The sequence below is a fragment of the Sapajus apella genome, unplaced genomic scaffold, assembly GCF_009761245.1.
Source record: "Sapajus apella isolate SASKATOON/1434 unplaced genomic scaffold, GSC_monkey_1.0 scaffold34, whole genome shotgun sequence".
NCBI lineage: Eukaryota > Metazoa > Chordata > Mammalia > Primates > Cebidae > Sapajus > Sapajus apella.
In genome coordinates, this window is record NW_022436974.1 from 12,006,135 (window position 1) to 12,027,342 (window position 21,208).

Consider the following 21,208-nt stretch of genomic DNA (forward strand, 5'->3'; position numbering starts at 1 on the left):
AAACATAACAACAATTAAGAAGAGACTAATTCATTAGTCAATAAAAGGAAATTATTGACTTACTTTGAAAAAAAATTAAATACATACTTAAATTACATGACATTTTCAGTTCACCGATTAAACTGGACATAATTCAAGTTATATATCATTTAGAATGCTCAGTAAAAAAGGAAGTTATCCAAATTGAAATAGAATCTTCCACATACAGTAGCTCTAAGGTATGTTAAGTAGAGATGAATATATGTTATATTTTGTGATCTTTCATATTGAACATACATCATGATAATAAATATCTCAACTTATCTCCATTGCCTTCTCTTTCTCAGGTATATGCCCCAACTTGCAAACAAGATTGCAAATTCTTTAAATACCATGCTAAAGACTTTGCCTTCAAACTTGTCCTCTCCAAATGTCCACACACAAGTTCTTGGCACAAAGCTCAACCTGGTCAGTTGAGACATAATCATTAAGTACCAATAAAAAGTTGCTCGGTCAAACTACATACTGGATCCTTGAATGCCCCAGCAACTCCAAATCTGGGCAGTGTCTTTATAGATTAAACCTATCAGCTGGGCGTGGTGGCTCAAGCCTGTAATCCCAGCACTTTGGGAGGCTGAGGTGGGCGGATCACCTGAGGTCAGGAGTTCGAGACCAGCCTGACCAATATGGTGAAACCCCATCTTTAAAAAAAAAAGAAAAGAAAAAAAAAACCTATCAAAAATGCATGATGAAAACCCATCTCTACTAAAAATATAAAAATCGGCCAGGTGTGGTGGTGCACACCTGTAATCCCAGCTACTCAAGAGGCTGAGGAAGGAGAATCCCTTGAACCTGGGCGGCAGAGGTTGCAGTGGGCCAAGACCGTGCCATTGCACTCCAGCCTGACCAACAAGGCAGACTCCATTTCAAAAAAAAAGTATCTATTTTATAGTTGCCTGGAAGTTTACAAGTATATCATATTTGATACTGGTGTGTAGTCGTAAAAACTAAAAAATAGCAACTGTTATCAAGCATTAATTTCTCAGAATCTTTCTAAAACATCACATAAAACTTAAGAATCACAAGAAAGTAGTTGACATGGATAATAAGATATTAAAGATATTCACAAGATCCAATAATATTGATTTCTATTAATATTTAGAGATGGGATAGAGCATTATTTTATATAAGATATTTGAAAAAGAATACATGGGGGAATGTTTCTTTTATTCTTTCTTTTTTTTTTTTTTTACCTCATTTCCATCTTCATCAATCATTGAGATGTAGTTGGGCTGAGTCTTATTTGGGTAGGACAAGAGGACATCATAATGAGCTAGGTCAACAGAATCCAGGCCAAATTCTTTCCACTGGGATTGAATCTGCTTTGCAAGCTGAAAATTTTGTTCTGTTCCTGCTAAATGTGGTATCCGTGTAAAATTACTGGTGAACAAAAATTGAAAGTGGTTAGATATTAATGATTAGTTAACCTTTATTCCAAATCAACAACAAAATAAAGCAGATTTACACAAAAATACCTTGAACTGTGATATGTTAAAAAATTGAAGTGGTACTATTATTGCATGTAATAGATTTCCAGTCTGCTTTGAAATTTTTATGCTGTAACTTGTACTAAATCAAGAGAAAAACTGGAGAAACTGATCGTTGTGAGTGTCATTATGTGCAATCCTATGCCTATATCCTCGTATGGTAGATTAATAAAGTGTTATATTCTTCCTTAAGACCTATACATCTTAGAACGTGCATGGAATTATCTGTTTATATCACTGAGTAAAATACTGAAACAGATAAAAATATTTTATCCAAAAGACCAAGGTGTGACATGGCAAGAATTACTAATAATTACATTTATCTAAACACTGAGAGCTATAGACAAGTGATAAACTTTTTGATTAGCAACCATTTATAAAGTTTCTTCATCAGAGAATAATCTGAATGTATTGACACAAGTTCAGAATGAATCACTTGCACTCCATCTATCATACAGAGTAATACACTTTAAATGAATGTCAATAATGAGTCTGAAGAGGAATATCTTTAACAAAGAAACTATGTGGCTAAAACTTAGCTACCAGAAATATTTTCAGGAGAAGACTGATTTCTCATTTAATATATTTAGTTTCTGGTGCTTTTGATTGTTTTAAATTTCTCCCTCCTGGGAAATTTCTCATTTCCCTGGAGAGCTCGTTAGTAAGTATTTTTAACTTAAGCCCTTAAATATATGACAAGATATTATGTAGCATGAATATATATGTGTATATATATATGTATATATATATGTGTATATATATATGTATGTATATATGTGTATATATATATGTATGTATATATGTGTATATATATATGTATGTATATATGTGTATATATATATGTATATATATACACACACACACACACATATGTATTTCTAGTTCATAAACTTTTGGAACTTCATAAATTTCTACTTCTAAATATGTAGTTTTCTAAAATCGACATATTCTATCCTTATGGTGATTTTAAAAAACACACAATAAGCTACATGACTATGATAATCCCAACTTCAAGGTTCATTTTACCTTGTATCTTAATTGTTTTCATTTGGTGAATCAACAATGAATTAAATTGACTCAGTTTTTTAAAACTGGAATTTCCTGTAACTTGCTTACTTTTAATAATTACCTTAAAGTTCTTTAAATTGCATTCATAAAAATAGCATTAAAATCCTCATTTGGTAAACAGTTAGGGACACAACATCTTACACAGAATTTCTAATATGTAAAATATGGCAACAAAAAGAGCACAAACATAAGAGGCAGCTAAGGATTCTCTATGCCTTATCGGTGTGCACCTGTAGGGAAAACGGAAAAACAGCCAACATGTTGCTATTTTCTTCTAATAAAAAGATTACAACTGTAATGTAACTAATGTCAAATGCAGATTTCCTGAAGTGCCAGCTATGCCTCTGTCCCTGCAAGGAAAAGGAATTACTATGAGGAATCTTGAACCTACTAACAAAAAGGAGGGAGAAAATCATTATTAGGCTTTGCTACTATAAGCAAATTTTCTTGTAACGGTGTTGTCACTACCAACTAGGAAACAACATTGTGCTATTACCATGGTTTCGGCTCACTCATCTGAAGCAAAACAGATCCCGGAAAAGATTAGTAGAAAAAAAGATCCATTGCTAATGCTAAATAAATTAATTAGTATAAATCTCGTAAGTGGTATATTAGAGGTGTTGTCATTAACTCCGTATGCAACTCTAGCTGTGTCTTTTGTTTCTCATCTGTATATGGGGAGAACGTCACTAACTCATTACTTCACAAAGACTTGAGACTCAATTAGATTGCATATTAAACAGCACTTCTCAATGATTTTAATCACTTGACATGTGTGTCACAAGTTGTTGAACCTACTAGAATATCAAATTTTGTTAAATAAATGAGAATAAAATTACTATTTTACAATTTTTCCTAAATAGCCAAATTCTGTTTATATATCTCTGTAGGGCTGATTTAAATATGTTCCTGGTATTGTCATGTTATCTCATCTTTCTTTCTTTCTTTTTTTTTTTTTAAGAGATAAGTGTCTCATTCTGTTGCCAGGCTAGCATGCAGTTGCGCAATCAGAGCTCACTAAAACCTGGAGCTCCAACCTCCTGAGTATGTAGGACTACAGGCACATGTCAACATGCCCAGATAATTTAAAAAAGTATTTTGTAGAGACAGAGTCTCACTATGTTGCCCAGGCTGGTCTCAAACTCTTGAACTCAAGGGATCTGCCTGTCTTGGCCTCCCAAAGGACTGAGATTACATGGGTGAGCCACTATGTCTGACTACATTAACTCAGTTCTTAAAGAGAGCTACTGTTATTTCTGTTTTGGTACACTTCATATTGTTTACAAATAATGTGGCAGTGTTTCCAAGAGTTAAAGATGACTTGAAGACATTTAGTAAAAGATGGCATTAGCTGGGCATGGTGGCATGTACCTGTAGTCCTACCTACTGGAGGGCTGGAGCTCCAGGCTGCAGTGAGCTATGATTGTGTCACTGCACTCCAGCCTGGCAAGAGTGAGACACTGCCTGAAAAAACGAAAAACAAACAAAGTGATAATGTGACAAGACAGTACTTGGAACATATTTAAACCAGCCTGACAGAGATCGCAAATGGATTGTTGCTATTCTGGAAAATGTGTAAATTCTTAATTCTTACCTTTTTTTTTTTTTTTTTTTTTTTTTAACGAATTTTGATATTCTAGTATCAACAAATTACTTGTGACACACATCTCTCTCAAGTCATTAAATAAATTAAGAAGTGTAGTTTACTATGTGATTTCATTGGGCCTATATATCTCTATTCAAATACACACAAAATTATGAGACCAAAAATCTAAAATGCCTTTTAAAACAATGTTATCTTGCAAAACAGGGTAGAGAAGGAAAATCCCTCCAGAGAGGTGCAAAATAGTAAACAGATCTGTAAATTCAACTGGGTGTTTTCAAAGAAGGGAAAACACAGACAACCCTGTGCCCCAAGGCAGAGTGAAAACAAGCTGTTCCTAATTAATCCTCCCATTGACGACTGAGGCAGATATTTCAGAAGCAATGGGGGCTTTTAAGAGCAGAACAAAATGATACAGGGGGACAAGACGGAAGGTCGGGGCCTTTAATAGTCCGTGTCCCACGGGTATATGTTAATTGAAAGCTCTCTGATGGACAAATAGCAATTGGAAATCTGGAGAGTTGAGGAGGCTTCTGGAGAGTCTGTGGTCCTTGGAGGGATGAAAGTGAATTCTTTCAATCTTTCTTTTGTGGGTTAATGCTAAATATCGCCCTGAGTTTTGGCTAGCGGAGCTTGGTTAGGGATGTGGAGAATAAACAAGAAGCTGACTGCTTAATCTTGCTTGAGGATCCCAAAAGAGAAATAAAGAGAGGCATTTATTTTTCTTCTTTGTTGGTCAATCTATGTCACAAATTAGTGGTACAGGTAGACAGGAGCAAGGCAGGAGAGGGCTTTCCCCCGACCCACAGGAGTGTCAGGTGATGGTTCCGAAATAATCCCATGGCTTCTCTAAAAATGGTAATTGAGCAGTGCCAGGGAGAGATCACCTCTTGACGCTCCATACCTGTTAACATCAAAATCTTAATTGAATGCAGACTCCCGGGAGAAGCAACTCCCTGGGCATGCGTGTTAGCGACAAAAATGGTGCAGTAGGATCTTCCGGGTATACACCAGAAAAATGAACAGAGCCTCAGGTGAGCATATGTGTACCTCCCTAAACGCTGGGGCTTACTTCCTAAGGGTTAGGACGGCTCTGCACATGAGGACAGCCCACCACCCTAAGGGAAGAATTGTGGGAAAGAGGTGAGCTTAAAAAAGTCTCAGGATCACAGTTACGTCGGGCACTTGGCCTTCTGTCACCTTCATGTGCCCGCTTGGATCTCTTCCAAGCTCACCTTCCTTTCTTTCTTGTTATAAGACCTTTTAAAGTAAGCTTCCATTCCTGCTCTGGAACTTGCCTCAGTCTCTTTTTCTGCTTTATGTCTCCGTTGAATTCTTTCTTCTGAGGAGGCAAGGACTGAAGTTGCTATCGACCTTATGGATCTGCTGCTGGTAACTTGGGGTAACTCGGATCTCTTCCACCACAAATATTGGGGAAGGAAGAAAGGTGGAACAGCAGCTCTGTCCGGGAGTAAAGACCATACCTTGCCGGACCTCCACTTTTACTATACCTACTATGCATGATTATAGTGGAATAAGTGCAAGAGGCAGAGGAGGGGTTTCCACAAAGAGAAGTTTGAGCTTCAGAGTCTCACATTTAAAAGGGCCCTTCCAAAGACCTGAGTGGTATCCTATTAATTTTTCTTTATAGTTTTAATTCTATTGTAATTAATACAAACATATCTGTATGATTATGTGTGCACATCTATGCATACTGATGTGTGTGTGTGTGTGTGTGTGTGTGTGTGTGTGTGTGTGTGTGTGTGTGTAATGGTCTTTTTATTTATAATTACAATTTGTATTCACCAGGGAATCCTGGAATCATTAGAAGGACTTCAAGGATTTTTGGAAACATGAGCTAATTTGTAAAAACCCACAAAAGGGATCTCACGCTTACAAAAAAGCAAGTATTTGAATCAATTATATACAGTAATTCTAAATGAGTGTTTATTTTTGGTGATTTCTAAAATTTACTTATTTATCTCTTTTGTTCTCCACTGGAAATAGCTATTTCAAAACGTAAGGAACTAGTCTTTAAAATATGCCAAATATATGCTCTTTGATTTCATCCATATCATAATAAGATCATCATTCCCATTTTACAGATGTGGAAGAGAGGGCTCAGAAAGGTTTAGTTTCATCCGAAGTATTAATAGGCAAAGATGGGATTAAAACTCAATTCTAACTCCAAAGTCCATTTTTTTAAAACTAAAATACATTATCTTTCTCTAAAGCGTGAATCAGCAAACTAGTTTCCACTGACCAAATCTGGTCCACTACCTGTTTTTGTACAGTCCACAAGCTAAGAATGGTTTTTATATTTTAAATTGGTTTTAATAATAATAATATTTTGACACATCGATTATATGAAATTCAAATTTCAGCCAGGCGCGGTGGCTCACGCCTGTAATCCAAGCACTTTGGAGGCCAAGGTGGGCGGATCACCTGAGGTTGGGAGTTCAAGACCAGCCTGACCAACATGGTGAAACCTCGTCTTAAAAAAAAAAAGAAATTCAAATTTCAGTGCCCATAAGTTTTATCAGAACTGACACATTGTTTGTGTACTTTCTGTGACTTCTTTTGTGCTGCAATAGCAGAGCTGACTAGCTGTAACTCAGATCAGCTGACCTATAAAGGCTGGCCCTTTTACAGAAAAAGTTTGCTGACTCCTGCTCTAAATCTCTGTAATGACAAAGTTTAACTGAAAGTATAATCCTCCTCAGATGAAACGTGATACAAGATCTTCAATAAATAAAACTTTAAGAAAAATGCCAGTTCCTATATCTAAAATATTGAACCAAAACAGAATGATAAATGTTTCTAACAACTTGTCCATATAAACTTTCGAGAATGTGCTTACTATAAGAACTTCTTGATGTTCTCAGCTTTCAGTTCATCCAAAAATACTTTCATATTGTACTTTGGAGTAATGTTAATAGGTTCATTGGAAGATTTTATAAACCACCCTGAAAAATACATCCAAAAATAGGCATGAGATGTGAGCTCATAGATAGCACTTAGTTTTTTTTATTATTGTTGTATTGATCATTTGTAAAAAATTATCAGTTACCTCGGACACTAGGTGAGATTTTCTGAAGTTTAATTTCTCTTGTCTACTTTCACTGGAAAAAAATCATGCAAACTGATTTTTAAGTTACAAACCAATTGTAATATATTTTTAATCCAACTTCAATGATAGTTATTACTGTTATTCTAAGAAATGTTTTATGCGGCAATAAGTACTAAAATAAAATGACATTAATGTTTTAACTAATGGTTATATAAACAGGATCTCCTGAAAATGAAGGTAAAAAGGAGATCCACCTTCTACCTGCATGAAGATTCTATCTTCAGTGACTGCTCTTCTGCTGACTCAGAGTAAGCATTTAATACATTTTTATAATGAATTATGAATATATTTCAAGTACATAAATTATTTCCAAGTGTTGAAAGGAATTCAGACTTCTAATTTGCCCTGATTCTGAAACTAAAACAAAATGCTGTGAGAGTTTGTGTTTCCAGTGAAGTAGGCTTGAGAAATCCAAGTTCAGAAAGCTACAATGAAACTACAATTTACCCAACCTCTCTGCCAGACACCCAGTGCAGCATAGGCGACCAGAAGAAATGGATAGCTAGATCCTGCAGTCATTAGACCTTGCAGTTGGCTTTTAACCTGAAGAAGATAAGGCAAGATTCCAGGGTTTATTTTGAGAAATTACAGGATCTGGGAATGAAATCATTACAAAATTAGCACCCAGCCAGCTTTCATGGAGCTTTCTAATTATTAATTATCCAAGTTATTAATCACATGCATACAAATGCACATACATATATACATAGACATCGAAATACATGATTGGGCACAAACGATAATAAGATTCCACCTGTGCATAAAACAGAAAGACTTGGATTAGAGTGAGGGATCAGGGAACAACACACTGAGGATGAGATGCTTGAACTGAGATCTGAAAAATGAACACAATGAAGAGGATGGAGGCCTGTAGGGGGAGGGGAGAGCGGAGAATCCTAGGGGGTCGGAGTCGGACATCAGTAAAGAACTCTGTGTTAGCCACTGAGCAGGGAATACAGGGATGGGAGTGAGGGCAATACCAGGAAGAGTAAAACCCTTTTAAGAGACAAAGATTGTTATGAGCACAGTGTGTGGTTCAAAATCTTTTAACACCCCCGAGGTTATACAGCAAGCTAGTAGAAGAGATTGAATTTGTTTAAACCCAGCTGGTCCATGTCCTGTTCTTCTAAATCCTGAAAGAGGGTCAAGAATTCCAAGCAGGAGTGGATCTCCTGGTGATACCTTAGACTAGGCCTATGCATTAAAGTCCAATGAGGAGCGTCTTGGTAAAAGAAGAAATAAAATGCCAAAAATCCCAGCACCGTGCTAGGAGATTTACATGCTGTATTATTTCCTATTACTAATAATTTGCAGATAATAGTATCCTCATCGTAAAGTAGGGAAACTAACGCTGAGAGGGACTCGGTAGCTTGTTCAAGGCCACTAAGAAGTGGCAAAGTCAAATCTGGAATTTAATAAAAGAGTCTGAGCTGGCCTGTGCGGTTTGGATTAAGTCTGCAAATCAGCACACAGGAAAAAACGCGAAAGACCTGCTGGTAAAGAGCTGTCCAGATCGCTGACTTGGTTCACCCAGTTTCCAAACTTGCCTCTGTTACTTCCAAGCACAGAAAGCGCAGAGAAAAAAACTTTCTGTGCAGCACTGTCCTGAATTCTACCTTACACCTGAAACAGTACGACCGGATAAAATACCCCAAACAAGTCTTGGTGCACCGCTCCCTAGCCGACCTGGTTCAGCAGCCCCCAGAGTTTGGCGCTGGTCCTAAACCTTTAAAGTGCCCTGTTTTGCAGGGCTCCAGCAGGTGAAACCTTACTACGGTCCAGTTTCGGGTTCTCTCTGTTCCACCCTCAACCTGAGTGACTGTCCTACAAGCAGCTTGTCGAGAACTCAGCAATGCAGCATTCCCAGCGAACTCGAGGGGTGCTCACCCCACATTACCCGACCCTAATCGCGGCCCCTGGGGAACACCAGCAACAGGACCCCAGTCAGCAGCCGAACCGCGGAGTCGCGGCGCCGCGGCACCACGGGGAAGACTCCAAGGTTTGCTTGGCGAGGTGCGTGCGTCCCTACCGAAGAGGAAGCCGAGGATAAAGAAGCCGCCGGCCAGCCCCAGCGCTCCAGCGCACAGCCAGCGCGGGCGGCGAGCGGAGACCGCACCAGGATCGGTTTCGTGCAGGAGATTCCACATCTCGGTGCGAGCGGAGCCGGCCTCCCGGGACCGCGCCTGTGCTGCTGCTGCTCCACGGCGCCCCTCCACTCACCAGGCGGGGTAAAGTCTCTCTCACTAATGCCTCACTTATCAGCCCTGGAGGCTGGAATTCGCTCCCTGCCCTGGGGTCCAGTTTCAGAAACGCGATAGCGGCGTTTCTAGAGTGCCCTGAACCAATCTGAGCGAGAGGGAGGCAGTATCTGCATGCAGAAGGAAACCCGGCCCCTTTCTAGAGGCATCTTAAAAAAAAAAAGTTTCTGGGAAAATGTCCAGTTCTTGCTTAAAAATGAGAGGAAGAAGGAGAGAGACCCACTGTCCTCTCCACTACTATAATTATCAGGAATTTTTTTCAGCTCTGAGATTCTATAAAATCTTTACAACACTCTACTGAAAAAAAGTAGAGCAGAAAAAAAGTGCACTTTTTCCCCATAGTCAGGAATGGTTGTCATCAGTGTAAATCACCACTGCGCTTTTTCTCCTAATGGATATTATCGTTATTAATAAACATGAAGGGTATTATCCTCCGCTTATATTACAAAACCATTTTTTAAAGAAATAATACTGGAACTTGTCAAAGGCAAAGACTTTATTTTCATATCTAGGCTATGTTTGGCTGCTGTCTAAAGTAATAGTTATAAAATCAATCTTGGTTGAATTAATCAGAAGAATCAATCATTCAAAATTCTATCCCTGCTATAGATTCTCAATAATAATAATGATATCTTGAGGGAGAGAATAACTATGTGCTTTTTAAAATAAAATAAACTGTGTTCTTAGAATCCGTGATAGAGGCCATGCATTGAGTAGGAGTACTCTATGGAAGCACTGCTTTTAACAGATCCATGAGGTACAGGTAGGATTTGAACCACTGGAGATGAGAAGAAACACTAGGGGCTAGGGCTAGCTGAGTAGGCAAAGGTAGAAAACTCAGAGTATATTCAAGGAATAGCAAACAGTTTGCTTTGAGAAAGGGAGAGCACAGGATGAGTTAATTGGTGACAGATGGGCTAGATTATATAGTCTTGGGCGATTCAATAAAGACTTTCTGACCAAAGTGAGAAATTTGGGAAAATTAATTTGTCAACAGTGAACCAAGACAACTCCTAGATGTCCTAGGGCAGGGAAGAAGGGAGTTTCTTCATCTCTTTCTAACAAAATCCTGAGTGTACTATATCATTCCTGATGTTCCTATTGTTAAATCTAATCAGAGATGGTCAATAATAGTGGGTAATATTTAAAGATCACTTAATATAAGTGATGCACGTTATGTACCTCACCTCATTTAATCACCATTGGAACGCTTCAAGGCTTGTACTATTACTCTTCCCGATTTACACATGGTAAAACTGAAATTTAGCAAGATTAGGTAAATATTCAAAGTCACAAAGCTAAGACATAATACAATGTCTGTCTTTGCACCACTCTACAGCCTCCATTCAGCACAGGATATCTTTATGGAGTTTGCTTGTGGCATTGGAAGGAGCACTGGGCTTGGAGTCAGAAGACTGTTAAACTTTGGACCTAGTCCTGTCCAAGCTGTGTACCCTTGGGTGCTAAGCATTCAGCTTACTGGAATATATCTCCTCATTTCTAAAGCATGAGATCACTCAGTAACATTACCCACTACACTTGGTTAATGTGTTTCCTTTGAATGTTAAATGTGATTATAAGTGAGGCAAATTTCATTTAAATCTAAAAGTGATTTTTGAACTTTAGAATTTATTCAATTAATAATTGAATTAAAAGACTGTGGTGAAGAAGATGTATTTGAAGAATTGAGACAATGAATCTGTTGCATATTACAAGTCTTGTGGAACTTACAGTTTAGTAGAGAAGAAACCTTCAAAAAGTAATTAATAACCAATATAACTGTACATTTTCTATATGGTAGACACTATACTATGTGTTTTATATGCATTACTTCATTTAACTCTCATGACTTATCCTGAAAGAATTTAATCTCTCTAATAGGTGATTATGTAAACCACACTAGATTTTTCCATTGCATCCTGTAATATTATTTACCTTTCACAGATAAGAAAACTGAGGTTTAGAGAAATTGATTAACTTTTGCAGAGCCCTAAGGAGTTAAAAGAAATATGAAAAATGGATTTAGCTGGCAGGAACAGAAACAGGGGTAGAGGGAATTGAATGCTCCAAGGATAGGATCAACTGTAAATGGCTTAGCACCCAAGCATCCTGTTACGAGTGCCCAGCTCACAGCCCATCTGTACCCAAGCATCCTGTCTACAAGCATTCAGCGTAAGGAGCACTCTTATAAAACTCCATTCCAGTCTCTGCCTCTTGCAGACCCTCTGCTCTCTGGCAAGTTGCCCTCTTGCAACATGTCTCACATTTTCTCTAAATAAATATACCTTTCTAAACTTATTCCTGTCTTGGTATTAGGTAAATTCCTTTACTACCTGCATGCCAGCCTCAGACAGTTGTTGACCATAACAACTTTCTCAAGAAAACAGTTGGCAGATGTTTGTTTTCTGAATCCCATCAATAAACATTAGACCATACTGTATTTTCTTCTTTAATTATTGGGAAAAAATTGAAGATGTTGCTTCATGTCAGAATTTGTAGAAACAAACTTGAACTAAATCAAAGCATTATACTCACCTATGAGGTGTGTTCTTGAAAAACATTGAAATATTTTTAATTATTATTTTCAGCCTTTTACTCCTATTTGCTTTTGAAAAATACTTTATTTAGTCAAGAAAAATCACTGGCTGCTGCTGCTTTTATTTAGTTATTTAGAGTCAAGGTCTGGCTTTGTCACCTCAAGCTCCTGGGCTCAAGCAATCCTCCCACCTCTGCCTGCCAAGCAGCAGAAGTTACAAACACAAGCCACCATGCTTTACTAATTTTTAAATTTTTTTGTAGCGACAGGGTCTTGCCATATTGCCCAGGCTGATCTTGAACTGGTCACAAGCAATCCTCTTGTTTTAACCTCCCAAAACCCTGTGAATAAATGCATGAGCCACTATGCCCAACCTCTTTGGCATCTTCTTAATCTGTAAACATAGCATCCTTGAACTCTAAACTGCATGCTCCAGAAGATAAAAATTCTAATTTATTTTAAGATTAAAGCTAAAATTTCAAAGATAAAATTTTTAAGATAAAATTTTAAGATTAAAATTTTAAGATAAAAATTCTAAACATAGCTCTAGAAGATAAAAATTCCAACTTATTTCCCCAAGTAATTTGATTTGTTTTTTAATTTTAATCTTTTTAAATTGGGGTGGTTACATAGGTATTTGTATTTGTTGAATTCTTTTTGTCATACATTAAAAATATGTGCACTTTATTGTATATAAAGTATACATTTTTAAATTGATTTAAACGAAGAGATAGGGCCATAGATAAATAAGAATGTTCCCTAATGGTTCATCCGAATTTCACTCTTTCATACTTCTCATTCTCCTTATGCTAATTTGACCTAAAGTAGGGGAATATTTGCAGAGGGAACTTTGTAGACAAATTTCTTTGCTTTGGAATTTTGAAAAATAGAAAATGTAGTAATACTGTTTCCAATTTAATGATGAAATGGAGTAGTAAATGAACATATTTTAGGAAAACTGTTTGCAATATTTAAATAAAATGTTTATTTTTTTCCTCTGTTAATTTTTATTACCAAAATAAAATGCTTTTTGTTTGTTTGTTTTTTGGAGATGGAATCTTGCTCTGTCACCAGGCTGGAGTGCAGTGATACAATCTTGGCTCACCACAACCTCTGCCTTCCAGGTTCAAGTGATTCTTCTGCCTCAGCCTCCTGAGCAGCTGGGACTACAGGTGTGCACCACCACACCCAGCTAATTTTCATATTTTTAATAGAGACAGGTTCACCATATTAGCCAGGATGGTCTCGATCTCTTGACCTCATGATCTGCTTCCCAAAGTGCTGGAATTACAGGCATGAGTCACCATGCCCAGCCAAAATACTTATTTCCACCCTCCACCCCTCTGTATAAAAAGTAAGAAGCTCAAGTTCCATTTTATACCCCTCTGTCCTTTCCCTTAACATATCACTGTCCAGAGGTGAATACTGTCAGCATTTTGGTAATCATTTCAGACATTTTTCTTCAAATACACACAATACTCTTTACATGAAAAAATGAAATCAGGCCATGCCTTTATTTTTATTTTAAGAAAACTTTTAATTAACATTTACATACATAAAATGTACAAGTCTTTAATGTACAGCTTGATGAGTTTTTACAAAATGAACACACTGGTCATTCAGCATCAAGATCAAGAGGCAGAGCATCACCAGAACTCCACAAGCCCTTATTACATCCCCTTTACATCATTATCTTTCATGCAGACAGATATCCACCATTCTCCTAAATTCTAACACTAATGTTTAGTTTGGCCTGTTTTAAAATTTCTGCAACTGGAATCATGCATTATTTATATTTCTGTGTTTGGCTTGTTTCCCTAGGAATTATGCTTGTGAGATACATCAGTAGTGTGCTAGTAAATCAGCTCTAAAGAAGGTGAAAAGCCTTGGTTTGCAGTATTCACTGATTTCTGTGATACAAATATTCCCACCAGGGCCGATTTCAAGGAAACAAGAAGTTACAGAATGTGCAGTCTGAAAGGGATGGCCGTAATTGCCTCTTGTAAGCTGGCAGAAGCAGGCCACAGCACAACACTGGACGATCCTTATTTTTCCATGTAGCAATAGTTCATTCATTTTCAGTGCCCTGGACTTATCAATTGCATAAATATTTCACAGTTTATTTAACTTTTCTCTCCTTGATAGATTTTTAGATTTTTCTCCAGTTCTTGGCTATTAGAAATTGTACTTCAGTGAAACTTCTTGTGCATATCTTTCGGAGATCATACGTATTTATTTTTGTGGGTATTTATCTAGAAGTCATAGGTATGTATATGTTTAGCTTTAGTAGAAACGATTAAAGTTTTCTAAGGATTTTATGTACTGCTCATACCAGAGGAGTATGTGAAATCCCATTTTCTCTATAATCTTACCAACCAACTTGTATTTTACTAAGTCACAACTAAAATGGAGCAGATTTTCCTGTGGTTGCTGCTAATTTGTGCTCTTCTGTTTTTGCACCAACCAAGTGTTTTATCCCATTTTCTCTTGGGTATTCTGCCTTTTTCTTTTTGATTTGTAGAAGTTTTTATATATATTATATCTATAATTTTGTCATTTATTTTGTTCAATAATGCAGATTTTTATATGACTATATAAAAGATCTATCTTATTTTGTCACTTTATAGTATTTTAAAGGATAGACATAAAAACGGGGTATTTCATTTTTATTCATATCAAAATTCTTATCAAATATGGGATTTGCAAACATTTTCTCTGATATTTTAGGTGTCTTTTCACTTTCCTGGTAATGTCCTGATAATCACATAAGTACTTAAAACAATTTTTTTTTTTACATATACCTGATTCACATAAGAATTTAATAGATGCTCCCTGGCTTACTGGCTTACAATGATTTGGCTTAGGATTTTTTTTTTTTTCAACTTTATAATGGTGCATAAGTGATATACACTCAGCAGAAACCATACTTTAAGTATTCACATAATCATTTTGCTTTTCACTTTTTCTATAGTATTCAATACATTACATGAGATATTTAACACTTTGTTATAAAATAGGCTTTGTATTAGATGTTTTTGTTCAACTGTAGGCTGACTTTGTATTAGATGTTTCTGTTCAACTGCAGGCTAATGTAAGTGTTGTGGGATGTTTAAGTTAGGTAAGGCTAGGCTGTAATGTTCTATAGGTTAGGTGTATGAAATCATACATACCCGATTTTAAATTTATCTCAGTCACTCACATATGCAAATATGGGCAAATTGTTCAATTTTACCTCATTTATAATCTTTACCACTCCCAGAAAAGACTCTTCTCAAAGTTACCAATGATTTATTTATTGTCAAAGGCAGTGATCAATCCTCTCAGTTCTCCTTGATTCGTGTGTGTGTGTGTGTGTGTGTGTGTGTGTGTGTGTGGTGTGTAGAATGACTGAAATGAACTATGTGGTATAGTGTAGCCAGAAGAGTGCTTTAGACCCATGAAAACATTCCATTCTTACCAAACGGAAAAAACATGACAAAGGTGTAAGTTTCCATAAAGATCAGAAGTATTTAGACCTATGTAAGAAGATATTTTAAATAATATAAAAGCCAAAGAAAACTAAATCCAGTGATATAACCACTGGGTGGGCTTGCAGAGTTCTGTGGGAAAGATGGTTATAGGTGAAATCCAAACTGAAGCATGTAACGTACCTGGGCTATAAGACCTACAAGACCGTTTAGCGAGTGGATAAGGTGACTACAGATAAGACTGAGTATGTTCTATCACAGTAAGAGAAATCAGTGTCTCTGGTCAGTGTCTTAGGTGCATATGCATATTCCATCCGTCTAAGAGAGTATCCTCAAAGACTCTGTGATAACACTGTTGTTTCTTTTGTGGGAAAGCCTACTTTTACCCTTAAAATATTTAAAGTAAACGTAGAAATATTTAGGTAGTTCCCTGTCTCTACAAAAAATAGAAACATTATCTGGGCTTGGCAGCTTGTGCCTATAGTCCCAGCTACTGGAGAGGCTAAGGTGACAGGATAGGTCACACCTGGGAGGTTGGGGCTGCAGTAGCCCATATTTGTTTCACTGCACTCCAGCCTGGTTGTTAGAGTGAGACCCGGTCTCAAAAAAAAAAAAAAAAAAAAAAAGAAAAGAAAAGAAAAAGGAAAACGGAAGTTAAGATTACTAATAATTATAAATTAAATATATTAGACTTACACTTGCAAGAATTAATTTTAAGTGCTTAGAAATATTTGTTGGACAGACCATTGATTTTCCTAAGAAATTAATAGAATAAATTTATAAATGTTGTTTGAAATGTTTAACAGTATTTATTTAACTATGTAAAATAAGACAAACACTATGAAATTTCCTGTAAGTTATTCTTACAATTTATTAGATTTCTAAATAGAATAAGATGTATATGTTGAACATAAAGAAGCTAAAATAGTTTTCTAAAAAATCTAGCTTCAATCAGTTAAATATTGATTATAAAAATAGTAAAACTTCAGAGTTTTCTATATATCTACCTGTCCTCAAGGATATAAAAACTCTCACAGTGCAGACACTCCGAGAGTTTAACAGTTAATTGCTCATTCCCTCATTAACACTTTCTCTTCTAGACTGTGTGACACAATTGTCCTCTGAAACTGACTGGCATCCCTTCTCAGTCTCCTTTGCCAGCTCTGCCTCCTTTTACCAGACCTTTAAATGTTGGAGTGTCCCAGGACTCTCCCTCAGGCCCTCCTCTTTTTGTCCTATAGTGTCCAGTTATAGTGTCTCGTGAGGCAATTTCAAACTTCAAGTACCATCTATATCTGGCAGAAACTGGCTAGAAGTTCACAAACACATTTCCCTGTTGTTCTGGGAACACAGCAAGACTGCATGTCTCAGTTACCCTTAAAGGTGGGGTGTCCTCATTATTGTGCCTCAAGTATACTATACGAGTTGGCGCACTGTGTGTATGTATATTTCTCAAATGAAGGAAGAAATACATGAAAGAAGAAACTGTGCTAGACCTGCCAATTATTAATTTAGCAGGTTATATCTTTTAAAAAAAATTTTAATTTTTTATTCTTTTTCTCCACCTTGATTTCAGAGGTTATATCTTTTTTTAATAGTTTAAGTTTTAAAATGATCTTTGTGGCGTACTGACTTATTTGTTAGGTTATTTCTCAGCTTACCCCCCTCCAAAAACCTTCTATACAATTTTCCCTTCTATGTTTATCCTAATGGTTTCTGGAACACACAGAGGCTCTAGCAGAGAATTCAGAGGCTGTAGGAAACAATACAGCCACAGACAGAAAGCGCCCAGATTCTTGAATCATTGCTAGGAGCAATCGATAACACCCAGATAAACTTCATGGCAATAAAAGAATACATTTTTTTTTTAACGGGATGGATTGATTTGTCGCAGAAGCTGGTGCACTAAATACTTCTGATCTTGATTGAGACCTGTATTTTTCTTTCATGTTTGTTGTCAACCTAGACTTCTCCCTTGAGATTCAGCAATAAATATGTAATTGCTTAATTGAGGTCTCCAATAAGAAGTCTATTAGACAGCTCAAACTTCACACAGTGAAAGAAGTTGCTCTACGATTCACTGCCCAACAAATTTACTTTGCGCCTCCCCAGTACCAACCCAACATATTGCCAGACCTCCCTCCCTCTCCTACCTGAATAAATGATGACACCACTCTTCACTGTAGTTTAGACTAAAAACCTGTCACTCTTGACTATTTTACTCATACCTCGCAGCTACCTCTACTTAGTCTTAAAATGGAAAAAAAAAAGGCATCATATCCTTGTAAACCTTTGCCTTTACTCTTTATTTTTCTCTGCAAAAGAAAGTTTAAACTTTTCATCAAGATATACAAATCTTTCCAAAATTTCATACAAACCTAGTCTTGTGATGAACTTCTAACTTGAAAACCTCATGCCCCTAGTCACAGCAAAATGGATGAAGAGTAGATATCTGATTCAGCTTTGGAGAATATTTTTTAATGTATATATATTTTATTATATTTTAGGTTTGGGGGTACATGTGAAGAACATGCAAGATTGTTGCATAGGTACATACATGGCAATGTGGTTTGCTGCCTTCCTCCCCATCACCTATATCTGGCATTTCTTCCCATGTTACCTCTCCCCAACTCCCCACATCCCCGTCCCTCTACTAGTTCCCCCCAATAGATCTCAGTGTGTGATGCTCCCCTCCCTGTGTCCATGTGTTCTCATGTTCAACACCCACCTATGAGTGAGAACACGTGGTGTTTGATTTTCTGTTCTTGTGTCAGTTTGCTTGGAGAATATTTTTGCTAAGGTGTTGAACTGAAGTTTAAAGTAGCTGGAAGCATTACATGTATGGCTAGCTGGCTTCTACCTACCGTATGAATTGAGTAATAAAGAAAGTAGGATTAACTAGAAAGCAGAATAAAGCAAGTGCCAAGAGAAGAGCAGAAGCAATATTAGAAGTGGAGTACTCCTTCAACTTATAATCTCCAAGACCTTGACTTCTGCTTTTCCTGGGACCCATTGTCATTTCTACCTTTGGGTTCTGTGAGACATTCTTGTGACTTTATCACAAGCTCCTACCACCCTGAATTCCTCTCCTTTTTGCTTAAGCTAACGGGAATTGGTTTCTTTTCCCTGCTGTGTAGAATCCTGAATAATTAAGCTTTCCAACCTCATCTCTTATTCACTACCACTTTCCGATTCCCCGTTCCCATCACATATGAAAACTGGATACTCTGAACTTCAAAGGGTTTCTAGAACATTATTGGCTATTTTGTGGCTTTAGGCTTTTTAAAATTCTGTCTCATTTGCCGGTGATATTCATTGCACTTAACTTTCTATAAGTGTTTTAGTCATGCATGAGGGCTCATCTCAAATATCATCTTTGCATTGGACTTATTCGGGCTTTCTGCAGGAAGATATTTTTATTCTATCTTTTGTGCTGCCGTAGCACTCTATCTGTGGATCTGTAATCACATGAAGGCCATGACATCATTATTGAAAGATTTTCTTCCTCATTAGGCTGACTCAAAGGCAGTAACGATGCCCAATTATTTCTGAATGCCTCAAGTATGCTACGCAATTTGACAAACCTTGTGTAAGTATGAAGGAAGAAACACATGAAAGAAGGTGCTGTGCTAGCCCTGCCAATTGGTATTTTAGCAGATTGTATCTTATTTTAATTAAGTTTTTTTTGTTTGTTTGTATGGTTTTTTTTTTTTTTTTGAGATAAAGTCTTGCTCTGTTGCCAGGCGCTAGGCCGGAGTGCAGTGGTGCGAGCTCGGCTCACTGCAACCTCCGCCTCTTGGGTTCAAGCAATGCTCCTGCCTCAGTCTCTGAAGTAGCTGGGACTATAGGCATGCGCCACCACGCCCAGCTAATTTTTGTATTTTTTAGTAGAGACGGGGTTTCACCATGTTAGCCAGGATGGTCTCGATCTCTTGATCTCACGATCTGCCCACTTCGGCCTCCCAAAGTGCTGGGATTACAGGCGTGAGCCACCTTGCCCGGCCCTAATTGTTTAAGTTTTAAAATGATCTTTGTGTTACACTGGCTTATGTATTTAGGTTATTGCTCAGCACGTTCTTTGCATCTTTTATTACCCATTAGCAGTAAAAGTCAAGAAGGGAAATAAGAGATTGTAATAATCAGTTCTTCACACCTCTTGTTTATCTTCCCTAACATTTCCCCAAGTTTTTATTTTGTTCTTACAGGTAAGTCTATACTACCTAGAAAATGAGATTAAATCTTCTCTGCTCCTTTGCTTAGAAATTTTTGTGGGCTGGATTTAAAGTTGAACATCCACTGCAACTTAAAATCTTTGTTAAAGTTGCCCTTTCTTCCTTAATGACAATTAAGTTGGACTAGAGGATAAAGAGCTGGAGATAAGGGAATTTACTCTTAGTGTTATTGCTGCCTCCATTCTTCCATATCTTTTAATGGACACTTTGGAAATCATCATCATAATAATGATAACTAATACTAACAATATTTATAACCACAGAGCCCGGTGCTGAACCAAGTATTTTTATATACACTGTCTTATTTACTCCTTTTCTCAGCCCTGTGACTATAGTACTTTCCTAATAGGCAAAACTTTAGAGGTATTTTGAATTACTAACCAATAACATGCAAATGAGCTCTTTGTGCCCTGTAAGATTACTAACTAGGATGACTTGGTAAGAGAAAGACTTCTTACGCTTCAGGAATAGCAGGAAGAGTATGCTGTTCAACAGCATTGGCTTATCCACCTGACTCTGACTCTATGAAATGATACTGACATCTGCTTGCCTTCTCCAACTGTTGATAATTCGGTTCCTTATTTCTTGTCCTTCCTCCTGAGTAATTGGATCTACCCTGTTCTAGTTCTTCCCCTCCAGAGCAAGGAAGTCAAAGGAAAGGAGGAAGTTCTATAGAAAAAAACAGTTTCAAAGGGCATTCTCCAGAAAGACTGAAACATTATACTAATCGGTCAAAACATATTTTGAGAAGTTAAATTTGGATTAGAAGTCTCTTTCTATAAATGCTTTTGCACTGATTTTTTATAATTTTCATTTTTAAAAAATGTGTTTTTCAAATTGTATAAAAAGTTCCAGCTTTGTCCTAGCTGAACTCACAGGGAAAGGAATGTTTTCAGATCTCAGGTCTGAATAAATAGGGGAGCAGCTTGTATCTGAGGGGACAAGCTGGTAAAGAGGGCGCCATTTGAAAAGCTCAATAACCAAAATGGATTTGAAGTGGCAACCAGGAGTTTCTCTTCTAAGTAACCCTTTACGCTCTGTTCATTTAAAAAAAAAAAAAAAGCCAGGTGCGGTGGCTCAAGCCTGTAATCCCAGCACTTTGGGAGGCCGAGGCGGGTGGATCACGAGGTCAAGAGATCGAGACCATCCTGGTCAACATGGTGAAACCCCGTCTCTACTAAAAATACAAAAAACTAGCTGGGCATGGTGGCACGTGCCTGTAATCCCAGCTACTCGGGAGGCTGAGGCAGGAGAATTGCCTGAACCCAGGAGGCGGAGGTTGCGGTGAGCCAAGATCGCGCCGTTGCACTCCAGCCTGGGTAACAAGAGCGAAACTCCGTCTCGAAAAAAAAAAAAAAAAAAAAAAAAAAAAAAAAAAAAAAAAAAAA

The 21,208-nt window shown here is 37.2% G+C and overlaps 1 protein-coding gene across 2 annotated transcripts in view; it reads right to left on the reverse strand.

The window, feature by feature from the left end:
- FOLH1B (folate hydrolase 1B) overlaps positions 1–9,707 on the reverse strand; it is a 60,149-nt gene extending 50,442 nt beyond the window's left edge. The window contains exons 1-3 of one of the 2 annotated variants that reach the window (XM_032295806.1): positions 9,357–9,474; positions 7,058–7,163; positions 1,233–1,419 (exon numbers count right to left, since the gene is read on the reverse strand). In XM_032295806.1, coding sequence (XP_032151697.1) covers positions 1,233–1,419; positions 7,058–7,163; positions 9,357–9,474 — 411 coding nt within the window. Of the gene's footprint in view, positions 1–1,232; positions 1,420–7,057; positions 7,164–9,356 lie in introns of both variants that reach the window. The other variant, XM_032295807.1, reaches the window with a different exon arrangement.
- Between the last annotated feature and the right edge of the window lie 11,501 nt (positions 9,708–21,208).